Here is a 14,690-nt window from a genome sequence, read left to right on the forward strand (position 1 = left end):
AGAATCGATGAGTCAAGAAGTCAATAGGTCCAAGTCAAGTTAAATCTATAATATGTTTCAGAAATTGAAAGTTGTTATTTGAAAGACAAATCAAAAGGCAGGGTAAGAAATCGAGTTTTTATTTTATATATATATATATATATATATATATATATATATATATATATATATATATATATATATATATATATAATTTTGTGGAACCAAGCAATTGTTATTTAGAATTATTTTAAATGCAATCAGATGCGTCACAAGTGTATATTAATATGTATAAGAGGCGTCTGGTTAAAACAATAAAATATTTCTGTAAGTAGGAAGACTTGACATCGCTCTCAATATTGCTTGTGGCGCCAAGTGGTGTGAAGAGTCAAGGAAATGTCAAAGACATAGGACTTGGTTCCCGTACGGTCGCTAATGTGCACCTCAGCGACCAGTTTTTGTTGTAGTGCAAGAGCCAATAAACTCTTCATATAGCGAGCTTTTTAAATAATATCATACGCAGAGTAATGTAATAATCTAGTGCTCATGCTGTTTTTTTTACTGTGGCCGATAACTCTAGATTCCGTTCCGGTCCTTCCTCCGCCGTGGGTGGCTGTTCTGAGGTGTTGCTGCTGGAAGGGCACCTACAAAATAACGCTGGAGGGGGGTTTGAGCCTCGCGACGCCTCCGGCGTGAGAATAAGAGCGGGTATCGGAAGAGATAAGATAGAAAATAAGTTATCTATGTGTATGGTGGGTGATGGTGTATGGCTGCTCTGGTGTTTAGGCTTTTTAGTGAATGCAGGTGTGTGAAAATATGATGGTGTGGAAAAGAAGGTCCCTTAAGCCTCTCATCCTTGGCCGGGTTTGAGGGTGCATACCTTGAATCCTGATCGTACATGTGGGGAAGTTGTGTTTCCGATACCTGTCCAGGTGTCAGCTAAAGAATAGTGTTTTAGAATGTTCCGAGTCTTGTCTCTTCCGTCTCAGTAGTTGACCGTTGTGTGCCGTCTCCATCACCTGGGATGTTAGTCTGTTACATGTGCAGCACGTGTCAATCTTGGACTCATATGCTTTTCCGGGGCTTGTGCCGGGTTGTCTGTATCTGGTCCGGATCCATTCCCGGGTTGAGTTCTTCATCCGAGTTGGTGTATACCAACCTGGGTTGGCTAAAGTGGGTTCTTCCGCCTCTTTGCAGGGTCAGTTCTCCGAGTCGGGGTTGATCTCGATCCCAGAGTCATGATAATGCGTCCGGGTTGGATTCTATCTTATCACTGGCAGTGACAATTAAATTTTATCGAAAACATCGAACATCCTGATATAATATATTATATATTTATAATATATTTATATATTATTTAAATATATATCATCTTTTTAAATTATTATTTATATTTATAATAATTTATAAAAAATATAACTTTATCATAAAAAATAATTACTTTTAATAAATTTTGAATCAAAATAAATATTTCAGATGGAATATTTGAATCGGAAAAAACCCCCGAATAAGATGACCGATCCGCTGAACTATCAAAAATGACGGATTGACGGTCCTTGCCAAACTTTCAGTCGAGGAAAATAGTAGGCCCTACACATTTCAGCAAGAAAGAAGTACCCCTAAGATTAATGATAGGATGAAAATGTCAATATCCATAAAATTATCTCAAATTTTTAAAAAATTAATATATCATTGGATATATCTACTTAAATAATAATAATAATAATAATAGAGTTAAGTTCTATGGAGTATATATAAATTGGAGTATTGGAGTACAAATTATAATTTTTTAGTTTAATCATAAATAATATCTTTGATTATCAAAATTTATATATAATTTATCATTTATAAGTAGTATTAAACATAATTATCAATTAATCATTAATATCTTTCAACTTTAACAAGCATTAAGATTGTTGTTATGCTTATAAGTTATATTGCAGAACATAATGTCCTACGATTTATAAAAGTAATTGTTCTATCTTTTGATTACAATGTTTATGTTGTAGAACATAATCTGCAGGTTGTCGGATGTTTACAAATATTGTAGAACACAAAAAATGAAGATTTTGGATCACTAGATTATATTGTATGAATCTTGTACTCCAATACTCCAATATTTTTTGTACTCCATAGAACTTGACTCAATAATAATAATAATAATAATATCTATTCGTACAAATTTATCACTCAATCATTATTTTCCACTTGTTTATCATATCATGTAATAAAAAAATCTGAAAATTTCTTCGTATACGCACCTAAAAAAGTGGTAGTATTGCTATTGAATGTTGCACCAAAGACCATAACACATCGTCCCATATCACATCACTACCTTGATTTCTATACACACTTGCTTTCTTACCCATCTCTCCACTATCATCAACCTCTTCCACTAGAATCTGATTCACTGATTCATTCCTGTCTCAACTCATGGCTTTCACATCAATTCTATCTTCCTCCTCTTCTTATTCTCCCCTTGTTCAAACCAACATCCACCGCTTTTCTGTTTCTGGGAAAACAAGAAGAAGAATCATCACGTGTTCATCAACGTCAACGTCTTTTTCATCAATCTCGACGACCCATTTCGATTTGAAGACTTATTGGAGTACCCTTATAGCTGAAATTGATGATAAGCTTGATGAAGCTATCCAAGTTCAATACCCAAATCAGATCTATGAGGCTATGAGATACTCTGTTCTTGCTCATGGTGCTAAACGAGCTCCCCCCGTTATGTGCGTGGCTGCGTGTGAGCTTTTAGGTGGTGACCGTCGTGCTGCTTTTCCCACTGCTTGTGCCCTTGAAATGGTTGGTTGTTTCTTCTTTTCATACATCATCTTATCCGGTTATCAATATTTTGAATCTATCTTTAATTTAATTTACTAGCTTCGATGATTTTTGAATTCTGATTTTCCATTCTGTTTGAGAATTTTTAATTGAATTGTTTGTCGATTTTTTGTATATACCTTGGGCTTCAAATCATTTTAGCCTAGGATAGAAATCAGTTTAGGGAGATACAAGCCATGTGTCACATTAGTATCACAAATCATTGTTGGCAATAAAACTCACCGGATTCTAATTTGTAGACTAAATTAGTTTGCATTTGAACGAGTACCGTTTATTATATATGAAATTCGGGCTTGCAGAAGTTAAATTTATTTTGAATCAAGTTTGCTTGAATATAGTGGTACCAACTCCTGATTGGCTGATTATACCTCTGATAACAAGGTAAAGGTTAATGTAAGTGAAGCCCAAGTGGGAACATAGGACAGCCATCAAAATTATTGAGTTAGTCTTATGTGTAGCTTATTCTCAAGGAAAAGGACCGACACTGTCTACCATATTATTAATAAAGTCTAACTGCCTTTATTAGCCTGTAACTATCTTATAACCAGAGACTTGTTAAAATTAATTAAACATGGTCATTTGTATTAGTGGACATAAGCCTAACCTAAGCAGTACATGTTGCTTTTAAAAGCTGTTAAGAGAACATGGGTCGGTCGTGCTCATCTGTGTAAACATGTGTGTGGGAGCTTTAGCTTGATTTGTTTCTCTATATTGGCCTATATATGTAAAGCCCTCAAAGTCAAGTCTAGTGAAGTTGCAATGTCCATGGTTTCAATGCAAGAAGCTCTTTATGTAAAGCATTTTTTAGTGACGATGAGAACGGACGCAGATGCTGCCTACATGAAATTGTAACGATCAAAACCTTTATATCACGACTCATCTTACATTCACATTTCTGGTGTCATTTACCTTGTAATGCATCTTCATATGCCTTCATTTTACATGGGGTGATTAGGAAAAAAAATGAAATAATTACCCGAGATATTTTAACTCCATTCTTTTGCAATAAACATTTTAATTATGATGTGATTAAAGGTTTGAAGAAAGATAAGAGGTCAGAGTATTTGGTGCATGATTCCCTTCTCCCTCTTTCATAAAGTATTATCTTGTGGTGTACAAATATGTTTTGTTAAATTCTTTGTTAAAATTTGAAAATGGCTTAGAAGTGAGATGGGAGGTTTAGAATGTTTGAGGTATTACTTAACTTTGTCTCTTACATAAAGTATTATCTTGCATAACATGAGATTATTAAAATTACATATGAAAGGCTTAAAAATGCTCTTTGGATTGTCTTATAATTGATAGCCTATTTTATTAATGCTTCAGCCTTCATGATCTGAGATAGTATGTGTTTACCTATATCTTCTTGTGTTTTCTGTTGTAATAGGTTCATGCTGCTTCATTGATACATGATGACTTGCCATGCATGGATGATGATCCCTCCCGTCGAGGACGACCCTCAAACCACACCATATATGGCACTGACATGGCAATTCTTGCTGGTGATGCCTTATTTCCTCTAGGCTTCCAGCACATTGTTTCTCATACACCTTCCAGCCTTGTCCCGGAGGACCGTCTCCTCCGAGTGATAGCTGAGATTGCCAGAGCAGTTGGGTCCACAGGTATGGCAGCTGGTCAGTTCCTTGACCTAGAAGGTGGACCGAACTCTGTAGAATTTGTCCTAGAAAAAAAGTATGGTGAAATGGGCGAGTGTTCAGCTGTGTGTGGAGGTCTGATAGCAGGAGCCACTGATGATGAGATTGAAAGACTGAGAAAGTATGGTAGAGCTGTCGGAGTATTATATCAGGTTGTTGATGATGTGTTGGAAGAGAAAATGAGGAGTCAAGATGAGAAGGGAAAAAAGGGAGGTAAAAGTTACGTGAGGGTGTATGGTGTGGAGAAGGCAATGGAAGTAGCGGAGGAACTTAGAGGTAGGGCAAAGAGAGAGTTGGATAGTTTTGAGAAGTACGGGGAGAGGTTGCTACCGCTATACAGCTTTGTAGATTATGCAGCAGATAGAAGTTTTACTATAGGTGGTCAAGCGTGATAGTTGAACAGAGCCTCGAGTAATTATTTGTATCGTTGTGTTGGTTCTATTTATTTAGACCACAAATCCGTACATAGGATGGGAGTTTCCAGAAATACAAACTCATCAAAATGTTATGGTGTATGATTCTGCTGTCACGTTCTGTGAAAGAAACGGGTCCTGAAGTTTGGACGAGGGATGAGGTATTGCCGCCTTCTCCGGGCATCAGATTTGAACATGTGTTTCTGTAAAAATAGCCATTTTCTCAAAGGATGATTTTGATCTTGTAATTCTTAATTAAAAAAGTAGTAGGAGTTTATCGGCTTGATGTTTTTGCTTGCCAGTTTCTAATGACTACATTGGAAGTTAGACAGCTATTGGATTTGACAGTTGTTCTTTCAGATTTCGAGTGCAGATCTACATACACACACGAAACGAGAAATGGCCCCAGATCTCATAAATTGTGGAGGTAATGCCCACAATAACATAGTTGGAAAAGATGGCCCTAAATACCAGTTAGTAACGCCTAATCATCTAGCGTTTTCAATTTGGGAAGAAAAAGCTAGATCGTTTGGCGTTTTGTTGTTTTAATCCTGACAAAACGCAACACAATGTAGTGTTTTATTAACGTTAATCTAATTAAACGTCACACGATGTAGCATTCTGTTAGGGCTGTTAGGGTTAGACGATGTAAACGCTAGACGATGTAGCGTCTTTGGTAAATAACCAAAACGCCACACGAAGTAACGTTACTTAATGATATTTGAGGGCCATTTTTTTGGATCCTTATATTCAGAACTTTAATGATGGATATAATGATATTGAGGGCCAAAACCCACACAAAATCCCTACAAATATTTTTCAAAACATCAAGTTGTTCGATAATTATAAAGCTGAATTACGGTTCACTTTCTCGATGGATAATTACAAAACTGAATCACCGTTCACTTTCTCGATAGACGGTAACAAAACTGAATCACCGTTCACTTTCTCGATAGACGGTTTGCGCATCTCCAACCCCTCTTGTCCTTTTAGCTAAAAGTGGTGGGGTGTAATTCATATACATATTTCCTCCAAAAACACAACTCCTACCAAAATCACATGTAGGTAAAATTTTAGATATTAAGCGTTCATACGCTAATTCTGTTGATCCTCAAGATCATTATCTACCTGACATTTCATCCCGCCCAATAATACCTGAAATTTAGGTTTGTAAAATTATATTTATTTTAAAATTAAAATAATAAAAGAAGATATATTTTGTTATTTATTATAATTTATATAAATGTAAATATATATACACACTATATTCTTAGATAGTGTATTTAACAACACCACTTGTAACCCAGCCTCCTCTTGCCACCGTGTTCGACGCCCTTCTACCGTGCCAATCCTAACACCACCTGTAACCCAGGCTCATTCGACGCCCTACCATCGTGCTACCAACCCAACACCACCTGTAACTAAGCCTTCCTTTGCCTCATGTAATACTAACGTCGTTGCCTCCGATATCTAGTTCCGGCGACACGATCCACCATCCCAGTATACACAATTAACAAATAAAGTTCGTATATACAGATATGATTAGTAAAATCACTTTCACCAACAATCGAGAATCGACTGGAATTGAATTAAAGAAGAAGTGGAATCCCAATTTTGTTTTCATCCCCCAATTAACTCTTACCAACTGTCGCTTCTAAAAATTGAGCTTGTTTTTGTTTTTGTGTTTCTTTTATATTTTTGTGAAAAATTGATACTTATATATATATACAGCTGAAAAGACAAAACTACTCCTGAAAAAATTAACGGTGTTGATATAAATTGATGGTGATACACAAGCCACAACGTGTTTAGCAGTTAAAGATGTATAATATAATAAATGATAATTTTGAAGAGTCAGTGTCACAAGTGCTTGGCGCTCCTAAATATAGGGACACAGGTGCACTTTTGTATAAAAGAGAAAAAGAAAACGATTCGGAGCAGCAGGTAATATTTTAGCCGCAACGCCAAGACGAATGGGATGACATATCGTTGAAAAATAAAAGAAAATGTCGTCGGAGGGATCCGACCCACCACAACCAGCACCACCGTCAAGCCCCAGCGAAACCCTAGATCTCCTACCAATAGCACTCCTAGGCACAATCTTGACGAAACTAGACATCCCCTCCATCTGCTCCGCGGCTTCCACCTGCAAATCTTTCAATTCCTCCGCTTCTACCATCCTCTCTTTTCTCCCCCACTTTCATCTCCTCGTAAGTTGTATTTTACATACAATACTCATCTCTCTCCCTCTCTCTCTCTCTCTCCCTCTCTCTCTCTCTCTCTCTCTCTCTCCCTCTCTCTCTCTCTCTCCCTCTCTCTCTCTCTCTCTCTCTGTCTCTCTCTCTGTCTCTCTCTCTTATTGTGTCTTTAATTGCTTTTTACAGGATGTAGCACCGTCAATTGGATTGTTGAGGCCGTTATTACCCCCCAATAATCCTCATCTTCAAACCCTTCATCTCGATTGCGCTCGTCTCGATGACTCCTCTCTCGATTGCCTCCTCCGTCCCTCTCTTCGACATGTTTCTCTTCACAATTGCGCTGACTTTAGCGGCTCTCTCCTTTCGCAGCTCGGCATTCGCTGCAAACTCCTCAGGTATACTTTACTGTTGTGTACGCCTCTAATTCTCCGTAAAGATCGCTACTTTCTTATTTATTCAATTGTTACTCAATTTCCGACCTTGTCTACGGTAAAAAGGTAGATGCTGGTTTTAACAGGTAAATATATTGTTGGTAAGGGCATAGTTTTAGGATTTTTTGGTGGAATCTTGTTAAACTTGCCTGTAAGTTGGGTGGTGTTATTAGTTTCTTGTATTTACCTTTCTTCAGGTCTCTTTACTTGAGTTCTGTGGCTGATAAAAGATGGCGATCAATGTGTGTTTCTGATCTAGAGCAATTACTCACTGGTTGTACACAATTGGAAGTAAGAATTTAGCACTAGTAAGGATATAGCACTGCCTGAACTAGCTTTTTATGTTCAACAGTCGGAACTAGGACATATTTTGGTCAAATTATGTGTTTTATGTTGATTAGGGTGACTTAAAGCTGGGTTCAACCACCATTTCGAATTAATGAGCTCAAGTGTTCAAATTAAGTTAGATTTGTTGAAATTAGTAGTTAGGTCTATGGGTTTTTTTCCTTTTCTAAAACAAGTCTTCTTGGTCTGGTGTTAATATCATTGTTCCATACACTTTGGAAAGTTATTATCAATTTTAATGCATTAATTGTAATTGTCACACTCTTTATTATATTGTCGTGTACTTTCCAGTATATGTCTTTGTAATTTAAAGATCAGCTTCTGTGCAAAATAAAATATACTTGCACATTAAAGAATCAAGCTTTAACCGTTATTGTTGACGCAATTAATAATTCCTCTGTCTTTTTTAAATTCGCGGCTTGACTTTTTGGCACACATTTATAAGTCTTCTGATCGCATAGTTAAATTTAATATTCTTAGATTTTTCTTTCTGTAAATAATAGTACCCAACTATTATAGTATATATAAAACAATATCGTAAAAACAATAATTTTAGATATGCAGTCGAATAACTTAGACGTGTGTGCCAAAAAGTAAAACGACCTATGTAAAAAAATAGATGGAGTATAACAGGTTACTAGATCCAAAGTACGCAAGCATTTGGCAGTCTGCAAAAGAGTGCAGCTTAACAACAAGCTCTAGACTAGCTACTCCCTCCGTCCCTTTGAGTTATATACGTTTCGGACGGAGGGCTAGGCACACATTTCAAGCTTCTTGTGTAATATAGTTTTACTCCCTCTGTCGCTCTCATTTCTTTACACTTTTTTTTGCATTGCTTGACATGCATTTTAAGGCGCATATATAACAAGTTCTATAATTAGTTTTACACTTTTTTTTTGCATTGCTTGACACGCATTTTAAAGCGCATATATAACAAGTTCCATAATTAGTTTTAATTTTTTTTTTTGTTATAAATTTAAACATTAAACTTTTATTCAGAAGAAAAAAAGGTTCAAAATAATTTATCAAGCTACATTTTATGGAGTATTAAAATGCGTGCCAAGCCCTCGTCCCCCGTGTAAACAACTGAGGGGGATGAAGGGAGTAGAAATTATTTTTAAAAAAAATCTTCTGAATAAAAGTTTAGTGTTTAAATGTTTATTCAGAAACAATAAAATTTTAAAATAAGTTGTAGAATTATATTTTATAGAAGCCTTAAAGTGCAGGTCAAGCAATGTAAAAAAACTGTATAGATTTGAGTGGGGAGGGAGTACTATTTTTCCCTTCTTTTTATGCTGTATTATATATTCCCACTGCATTTGTTTTGGGCTTATGGGGAAAGGGAATGAAGATTCAAACTTATGACCTTTGCATTTTTTTTTTTATAAATTATATAGGTGGCACATGTTTCTTCATTCACCCATTTTATTATGCATCATTTTCTTGTGTGCAACCTCTGCTTGCTACCATTTGTTTCTTTTTCTGGATGTATTATACATCTCCACTACAGTAGTTTTTTTTTTTGGGTTTTTTGGGGGGGGGGGGGGGGGGGGTATACAAACTTATGACCTTTGCATGATTATTTCATTCACCTATTCTACTATGCAACATTCTTTGTTATCCAATCTCTGGTGCCTTGTCTCTATTCTAATTTATGTGTGGACTTGTTCTATATAGTGGGGTCTTTACAAGTTTCCATATCCGTAACTTGTGTGTCCCATATAAAGTCTGTATAGCAGTTCTGTTGCTATCTAGTGCCTTTGACAATTAGCATTTCATTTAGCGTCCCCAGACGTCCCTAATTATTTTGAGTTTTCTAACCCTGGCTTTTTATTTGTAGACTTTGAGCTTGATGTTTGATGTCTCTATATTTCTTCGTCCCAATTTTGCTCGTGTCTGGCCTTTGGCTTCTGCTAAAATTACCTGCCTTGAGATTGGTTATATTTCATCGGTAATGGTTACTGAATTGCTTAGCCCAATTTTAGGGCCCCAACAATCACCAAGTCATATGCAGTGTTCCATTTTACCAAATATTCACAAGTTGTGGCTTGCAGTAGACTATATTACTGACACTATGATTGGTACAATATCTAAAAGCCTCGTCTCGTTGACCCATCTGGACCTTCGGGATGCGCCAATAATAGAACCATCTGTTACTATAGACCTAACTAACTCTGGTTTACAGTTGATAAATCCACATGGAAAACTTAAACACCTTTCTCTAATCAGAAGCCAGGAGTTTGTCGCAACCTATTTTAAGCGTGTTAATGATCTGGGGATTCTTCTCATGGCTGATAGATGTGAAAGTATGGAAAGTATATGTCTTGGTGGATTTTGTCGGGTTACTGATACAGGTTTTAAAACCATCTTGCATTCTTGCACTAGCTTGTACAAGTTCAAGGTGACCTATGGGAGCCAGTTAACTGATCTGGTATTTCATGATATTGATGCAACTTCTTTGGCTCTGACTCATGTTAGCTTAAGATGGTGCAATCTTTTGACGAATCTTTCATTTGTTCGATTGGCGTCAAACAGGAATCTCAGTGTTTTGGACTTGAGAGATTGTAGGAACCTTGGGGATTCTTCTCTTAAAGCGATCGGTACACTTCATAAGTTGAAGACATTACTTTTGGATGGATCTGATATAAGTTGTGTGGGACTCTCGTACTTAAAAGAAAGTGTTATGCATTCGATTGTTTCGCTGTCTGTTAGAGGATGCAAGAGGCTTACGGACAAATGCATCTCGATTCTCTTTGATGGATCTTCTAGTAGAGAACTAAGAGAACTGGACTTGTCCAATCTTCCCAACCTTTCCGATGCAACTGTACTGCTACTTGCAAAAAGTCGTGTTCAGTTGGTGGAACTTCGAATGAGACAGTGTCCGCTCATAGGTGACACTTCCGTTATGGCATTAGCATCAATGCAGGCTGATGATGACACCTGGCGTGGAAGTAGTTTGCAATTGCTTGACCTATTTAATTGTGGAGGTATCACCCCTATTTCATTCCGGTGGTTAAAGAAACCTTATTTCCCTAGGTTGAGATGGTTAGGTGTGACGGGGCTTGTGAACAGGGAGCTTGTGGATGCTTTAGCTCGAAGTAGACCATTTCTACGTGTTTCATATTGTGGTGAAGAGCTGGGGACAAACCAGTGGGACAACTCAAATGATATGTACATGCATGATTATGAGGAAGTTGATGAACTTGAACAGTGGCTGCTTGATGATGATAACGAGATTGCTGATGAAGAAATGGTAGATGCTGCAGATGATGTTGAGGCTTAATTTCCCAAGTATTGTATTTTTCATCTTCTTTTACTAAATTATGTGGTTGCTTGTTTAATAGAATTGTGTGCTTTGTTGTAAAACTACACAGTGACTAGTCTATTCTTATTAATATGTGTACGTGTAGGTAAATTTACAATAATCAGTGACTTATGTATGATATCCTTGGCTTGTAAATTGTTTACGGTGCATGAAACCTTCATATCTGGGTGGTGTTTTTTATTGTTGAACTAGAAATATAATAATTTTATGGGTGTACTCCTTTTGTTTTGTTGTCTTGTAATTCTCTAAGAACTTTAAAAGGCTGATGCCTTGCCCATGTTAAAAACACAAGTGGATTCGAAGGCCCCTTTGTTATGTGGAGAGCTTGGAAAGTGGTTACGGATATTCATATATTCCTATCAATGTCATTGGTTGCAGGATAACAACCATTCTGCCACAATATTCTCATTGTTATACTTGCCATGGTTTAAACAATAACCTAACTGAGTTTCTGATCAAACCGAGCTTTGAAACATTTCAGGTCATGTGTCAGCCCTTACAAATTTGATTCCTGTAGTACTAAATCCTTCATATCTGGTCAAAAGAGCTTGAGACTTCATATTCTCAAGAAAAAACTAGGTACAGCTAGAGATGTATAATTTTCTTAATATATATGCATTCAGGCAAGTCAAGTAGCTGATTATCTATCTCGTAATGAATACTTTTCATAAATGAGTATAGTAAAACTGCTTTTAACTTTTCAATTCCTGCTTGGATCTAAGTTTACACTTCTATTTGTGGGTGATGAAGAATATAGTGAAGTCCAGATTCTTCGGATCCCTTTGTACATGCATATTTGCACTTGCATTTATAATCTCAGGTGGTGTACTAGATTGTCTATTGTAATGGAGTTCAAGTTCTTCAAGTCTTTCGATAGTTGTGTAATTCATGTATATACAGGTGAGTTATTTTAAAAGTAGTCAAGGAGCATCCTCTATATTCTGTTTGCAGTTTGAGTTGCATATGTAAAGAAATATTCTCTTGTTACCATGGCGTGTTCATTCAGCCAGTTGTTCATTTCAGTCATGGTGAGAAAGTTAAACTATCTATTACCTAAAGGAAACTAGAATTATGCAGATTCTATACTTTGTGTTCCACTCTCATTGGGCCTGGCTTGTTCTGGAATTGGATTCTAAAGCTAACATTATGCTTTCCTCATCCCTTACTCAAAGAAAACCAATAATATCCCATTTCATTCTTATCTGCTTGTGAATCTCAAGCAAGATGTGGAGACAGATCTCTGTTGAAAAGGCAAAGTGAAACACAACAGCCTTATATATTCTCCATCAATCATGTATTTATAAATAAGCACCTTCATTTCATTTTTTCAGGAAGATTCAGAGCTTATATTATACAATATGAAGATTGACAAGGAGCTTTACCATCCAACTCATCCACAACACAAAGGGCTGAAGCTCGAATACACTGTCACTCCCTTCCACTGTGATGGCTGCAAAGAAGCTGGAATCGGCCTCAAATACACGTGCCACTGGTGTGACTTCGACTTGCACAAAGCATGCGCAGTTGCAGCACCCTCTAACATCTTCACTCACCCCTTCTACCCTAGATGTGAGTTCAAACTCTACTACCGCCCCCCTGGGCCGGGCAGGAGGCGATGCGATGCATGCCAAAAAGAAGTCCTGGGATTCACATATCACTGCAAAAGATGCGACTTTGATTTGCATCCGTGCTGTGCAACTCTTCCACGGGTGCTAAATGATGGTGAAACTAATCTCTACTTGTCTCACAAATTTTCATGCCCATGTCATCACTGCGGAGGCAAAGGACTGGGCTGGTCGTACAGGTCTGAGAACAAATTGTACAATCTTCATGTCTCGTGCGTCAAGGAGTTGCTGGTGGAGAGCTGGCAAGCCACTTATTTCAATGTGGACAAGAACAAGGTAAGGGATCTGCAAACAGATATCCCCAAACTTAAAGGATCAGGTGCAAGAGGATCAGGGGGAAACCTGAGCAAAAAGGCTGGTGTGGCCATTCGTACTATAGTCTCTGCACTTCTTGGTGATCCTACGGCTATACTGGCTGCAGCAATCGGAGGTTTCTTCTCCTTATGAACCTCTGAATAAATATATATATGTGCATTTACTGCTTATATCTGGTGTGGTGTTGCAGTGTTCAGTGTATAAAGATGAAATCAAGTGTTTGACTGTGAATGTGAAGCAATAAAATTTAGACATATAGAGATTGTTGTGTGTACTCTTATCCATGAACGTATGGTGTTGGGCTTTTCAGCCCAAATACAAAGGGGTACCTGTGACGAGATTTTGTACAAAGAAGCGGAAACATTTTTAATAAATTTCACAAAATATGAATTAACATATCTTTTAAATAAAATTAGTGAAACACTTAAACAATTTATAAGTCATATTGTTCAAACATTTTCTTTTGTCACATTATCCATATATTTTGATAAGATTTATAAATTGTATTTCGCACTCTTACACTTGAGTCCAAAAACATTTTAATATGCAAAATTTTCGAAAATTTCATTTCGCAACTCGCTAGTATTTCACGACATTCTGCACTCTTTTCGTCAATCTCTGTTAAATATTCATATTTAATGTTAATTAAGCTGGGCCCTGACAAAAAAAAATGTTAATTAAGCTGGGGATAAAACGGGAATACGGTATTTTAACAGTCTTCTTCCGTATTTAACAGTATATAGCCCTAAATATATATGTGTGTGTGTGTACTATCCCCTGGTTATTTAGGGAGCACTACTAGTTGGAAGAGATTAGGAAGGTACATGCTATTGATACAACAATTGATAAAGAGAAAAACACAATTGAGTTAAGCCTGACCAAGCTTTGTCTCGAGAGAAACATTGTTCGGGGATTTTGGGGGGTTCGCCGGTCTTGAATGTTGCGTGTGAGAGGTACACTTTATCAAGACATTGGTAGGGAATTGACAAGAAATTGTTTTAAAAATCGGAAGGTGGTGTATATGGATTATGATAATTATGATGGGCAAAGTCTTGTGGTTAAGTTGCTGAGGAACACCACGTTGAGTGATTGGTTTATGGATTTTTTGGAGGATGAGGAAATGGAGATTCGACTTAATAGTTATCACCATCGAGGAGTGAAGAAGTTGGCTCAGCGTTTCATGCCTATGGCATTTGCACATGATGGGTTGGTTGAAGGGATTTATGATCCTGATGCTTATAATTTGGATGAGGGTAAGTTTATCATGGGGCTAATAATGGTTGGCTAAATTGGATTTGTAAGACATTATGTTAAATTTGCTAAACCTGTAAGACATTTTGCTTCGATGGTATTGGCTATATTGGTTGGCTATAATTTAAAGATAGTATGTTATTAATATTTTGGATTGTTATAAATAAAATATATCAATTTAATATGGTAATAAGTGATATATAATCTTCCTACATATTTTCTTACAGACGTATAACGGATCGACAAATATAGCCTTCCATAGGAGGTTGACTATAATTATAGATAACAGGGTTGGAGCGGGAATTT

The 14,690-nt window shown here is 36.8% G+C and overlaps 2 protein-coding genes across 3 annotated transcripts; both read left to right on the forward strand.

Annotated features, from left to right (window-relative positions):
- Nucleotides 1–2,262: 2,262 nt before the first annotated feature.
- Nucleotides 2,263–5,253, forward strand: LOC108227321 (heterodimeric geranylgeranyl pyrophosphate synthase small subunit, chloroplastic). The gene is made up of 2 exons (XM_017402401.2): nucleotides 2,263–2,787; nucleotides 4,214–5,253. The coding sequence occupies exons 1-2, from the start codon at nucleotides 2,413–2,415 to the stop codon at nucleotides 4,871–4,873; spliced, it is 1,035 nt and encodes a 344-aa protein (XP_017257890.1). The 5' UTR covers nucleotides 2,263–2,412; the 3' UTR covers nucleotides 4,874–5,253.
- A 1,553-nt stretch (nucleotides 5,254–6,806) lies between these two features.
- On the forward strand, nucleotides 6,807–11,357 carry LOC108227320 (F-box/LRR-repeat protein 10). 2 transcript variants are annotated; one of them, XM_017402399.2, is made up of 4 exons: nucleotides 6,816–7,104; nucleotides 7,279–7,487; nucleotides 7,721–7,814; nucleotides 9,709–11,357. In XM_017402399.2, the coding sequence occupies exons 1-4, from the start codon at nucleotides 6,901–6,903 to the stop codon at nucleotides 11,149–11,151; spliced, it is 1,950 nt and encodes a 649-aa protein (XP_017257888.1). In that variant the 5' UTR covers nucleotides 6,816–6,900; the 3' UTR covers nucleotides 11,152–11,357. The 2 variants fall into 2 exon arrangements, with proteins under 2 accessions (XP_063935520.1, XP_017257888.1); XM_064079450.1 differs by lacking the exon at nucleotides 7,721–7,814 and having other exon boundaries at nucleotides 6,807–7,104.
- The last annotated feature ends 3,333 nt before the right edge of the window (nucleotides 11,358–14,690 follow it).

The sequence above is a fragment of the Daucus carota genome, chromosome 6, assembly GCF_001625215.2.
Source record: "Daucus carota subsp. sativus chromosome 6, DH1 v3.0, whole genome shotgun sequence".
Taxonomy (NCBI): Eukaryota; Viridiplantae; Streptophyta; class Magnoliopsida; order Apiales; family Apiaceae; genus Daucus; species Daucus carota.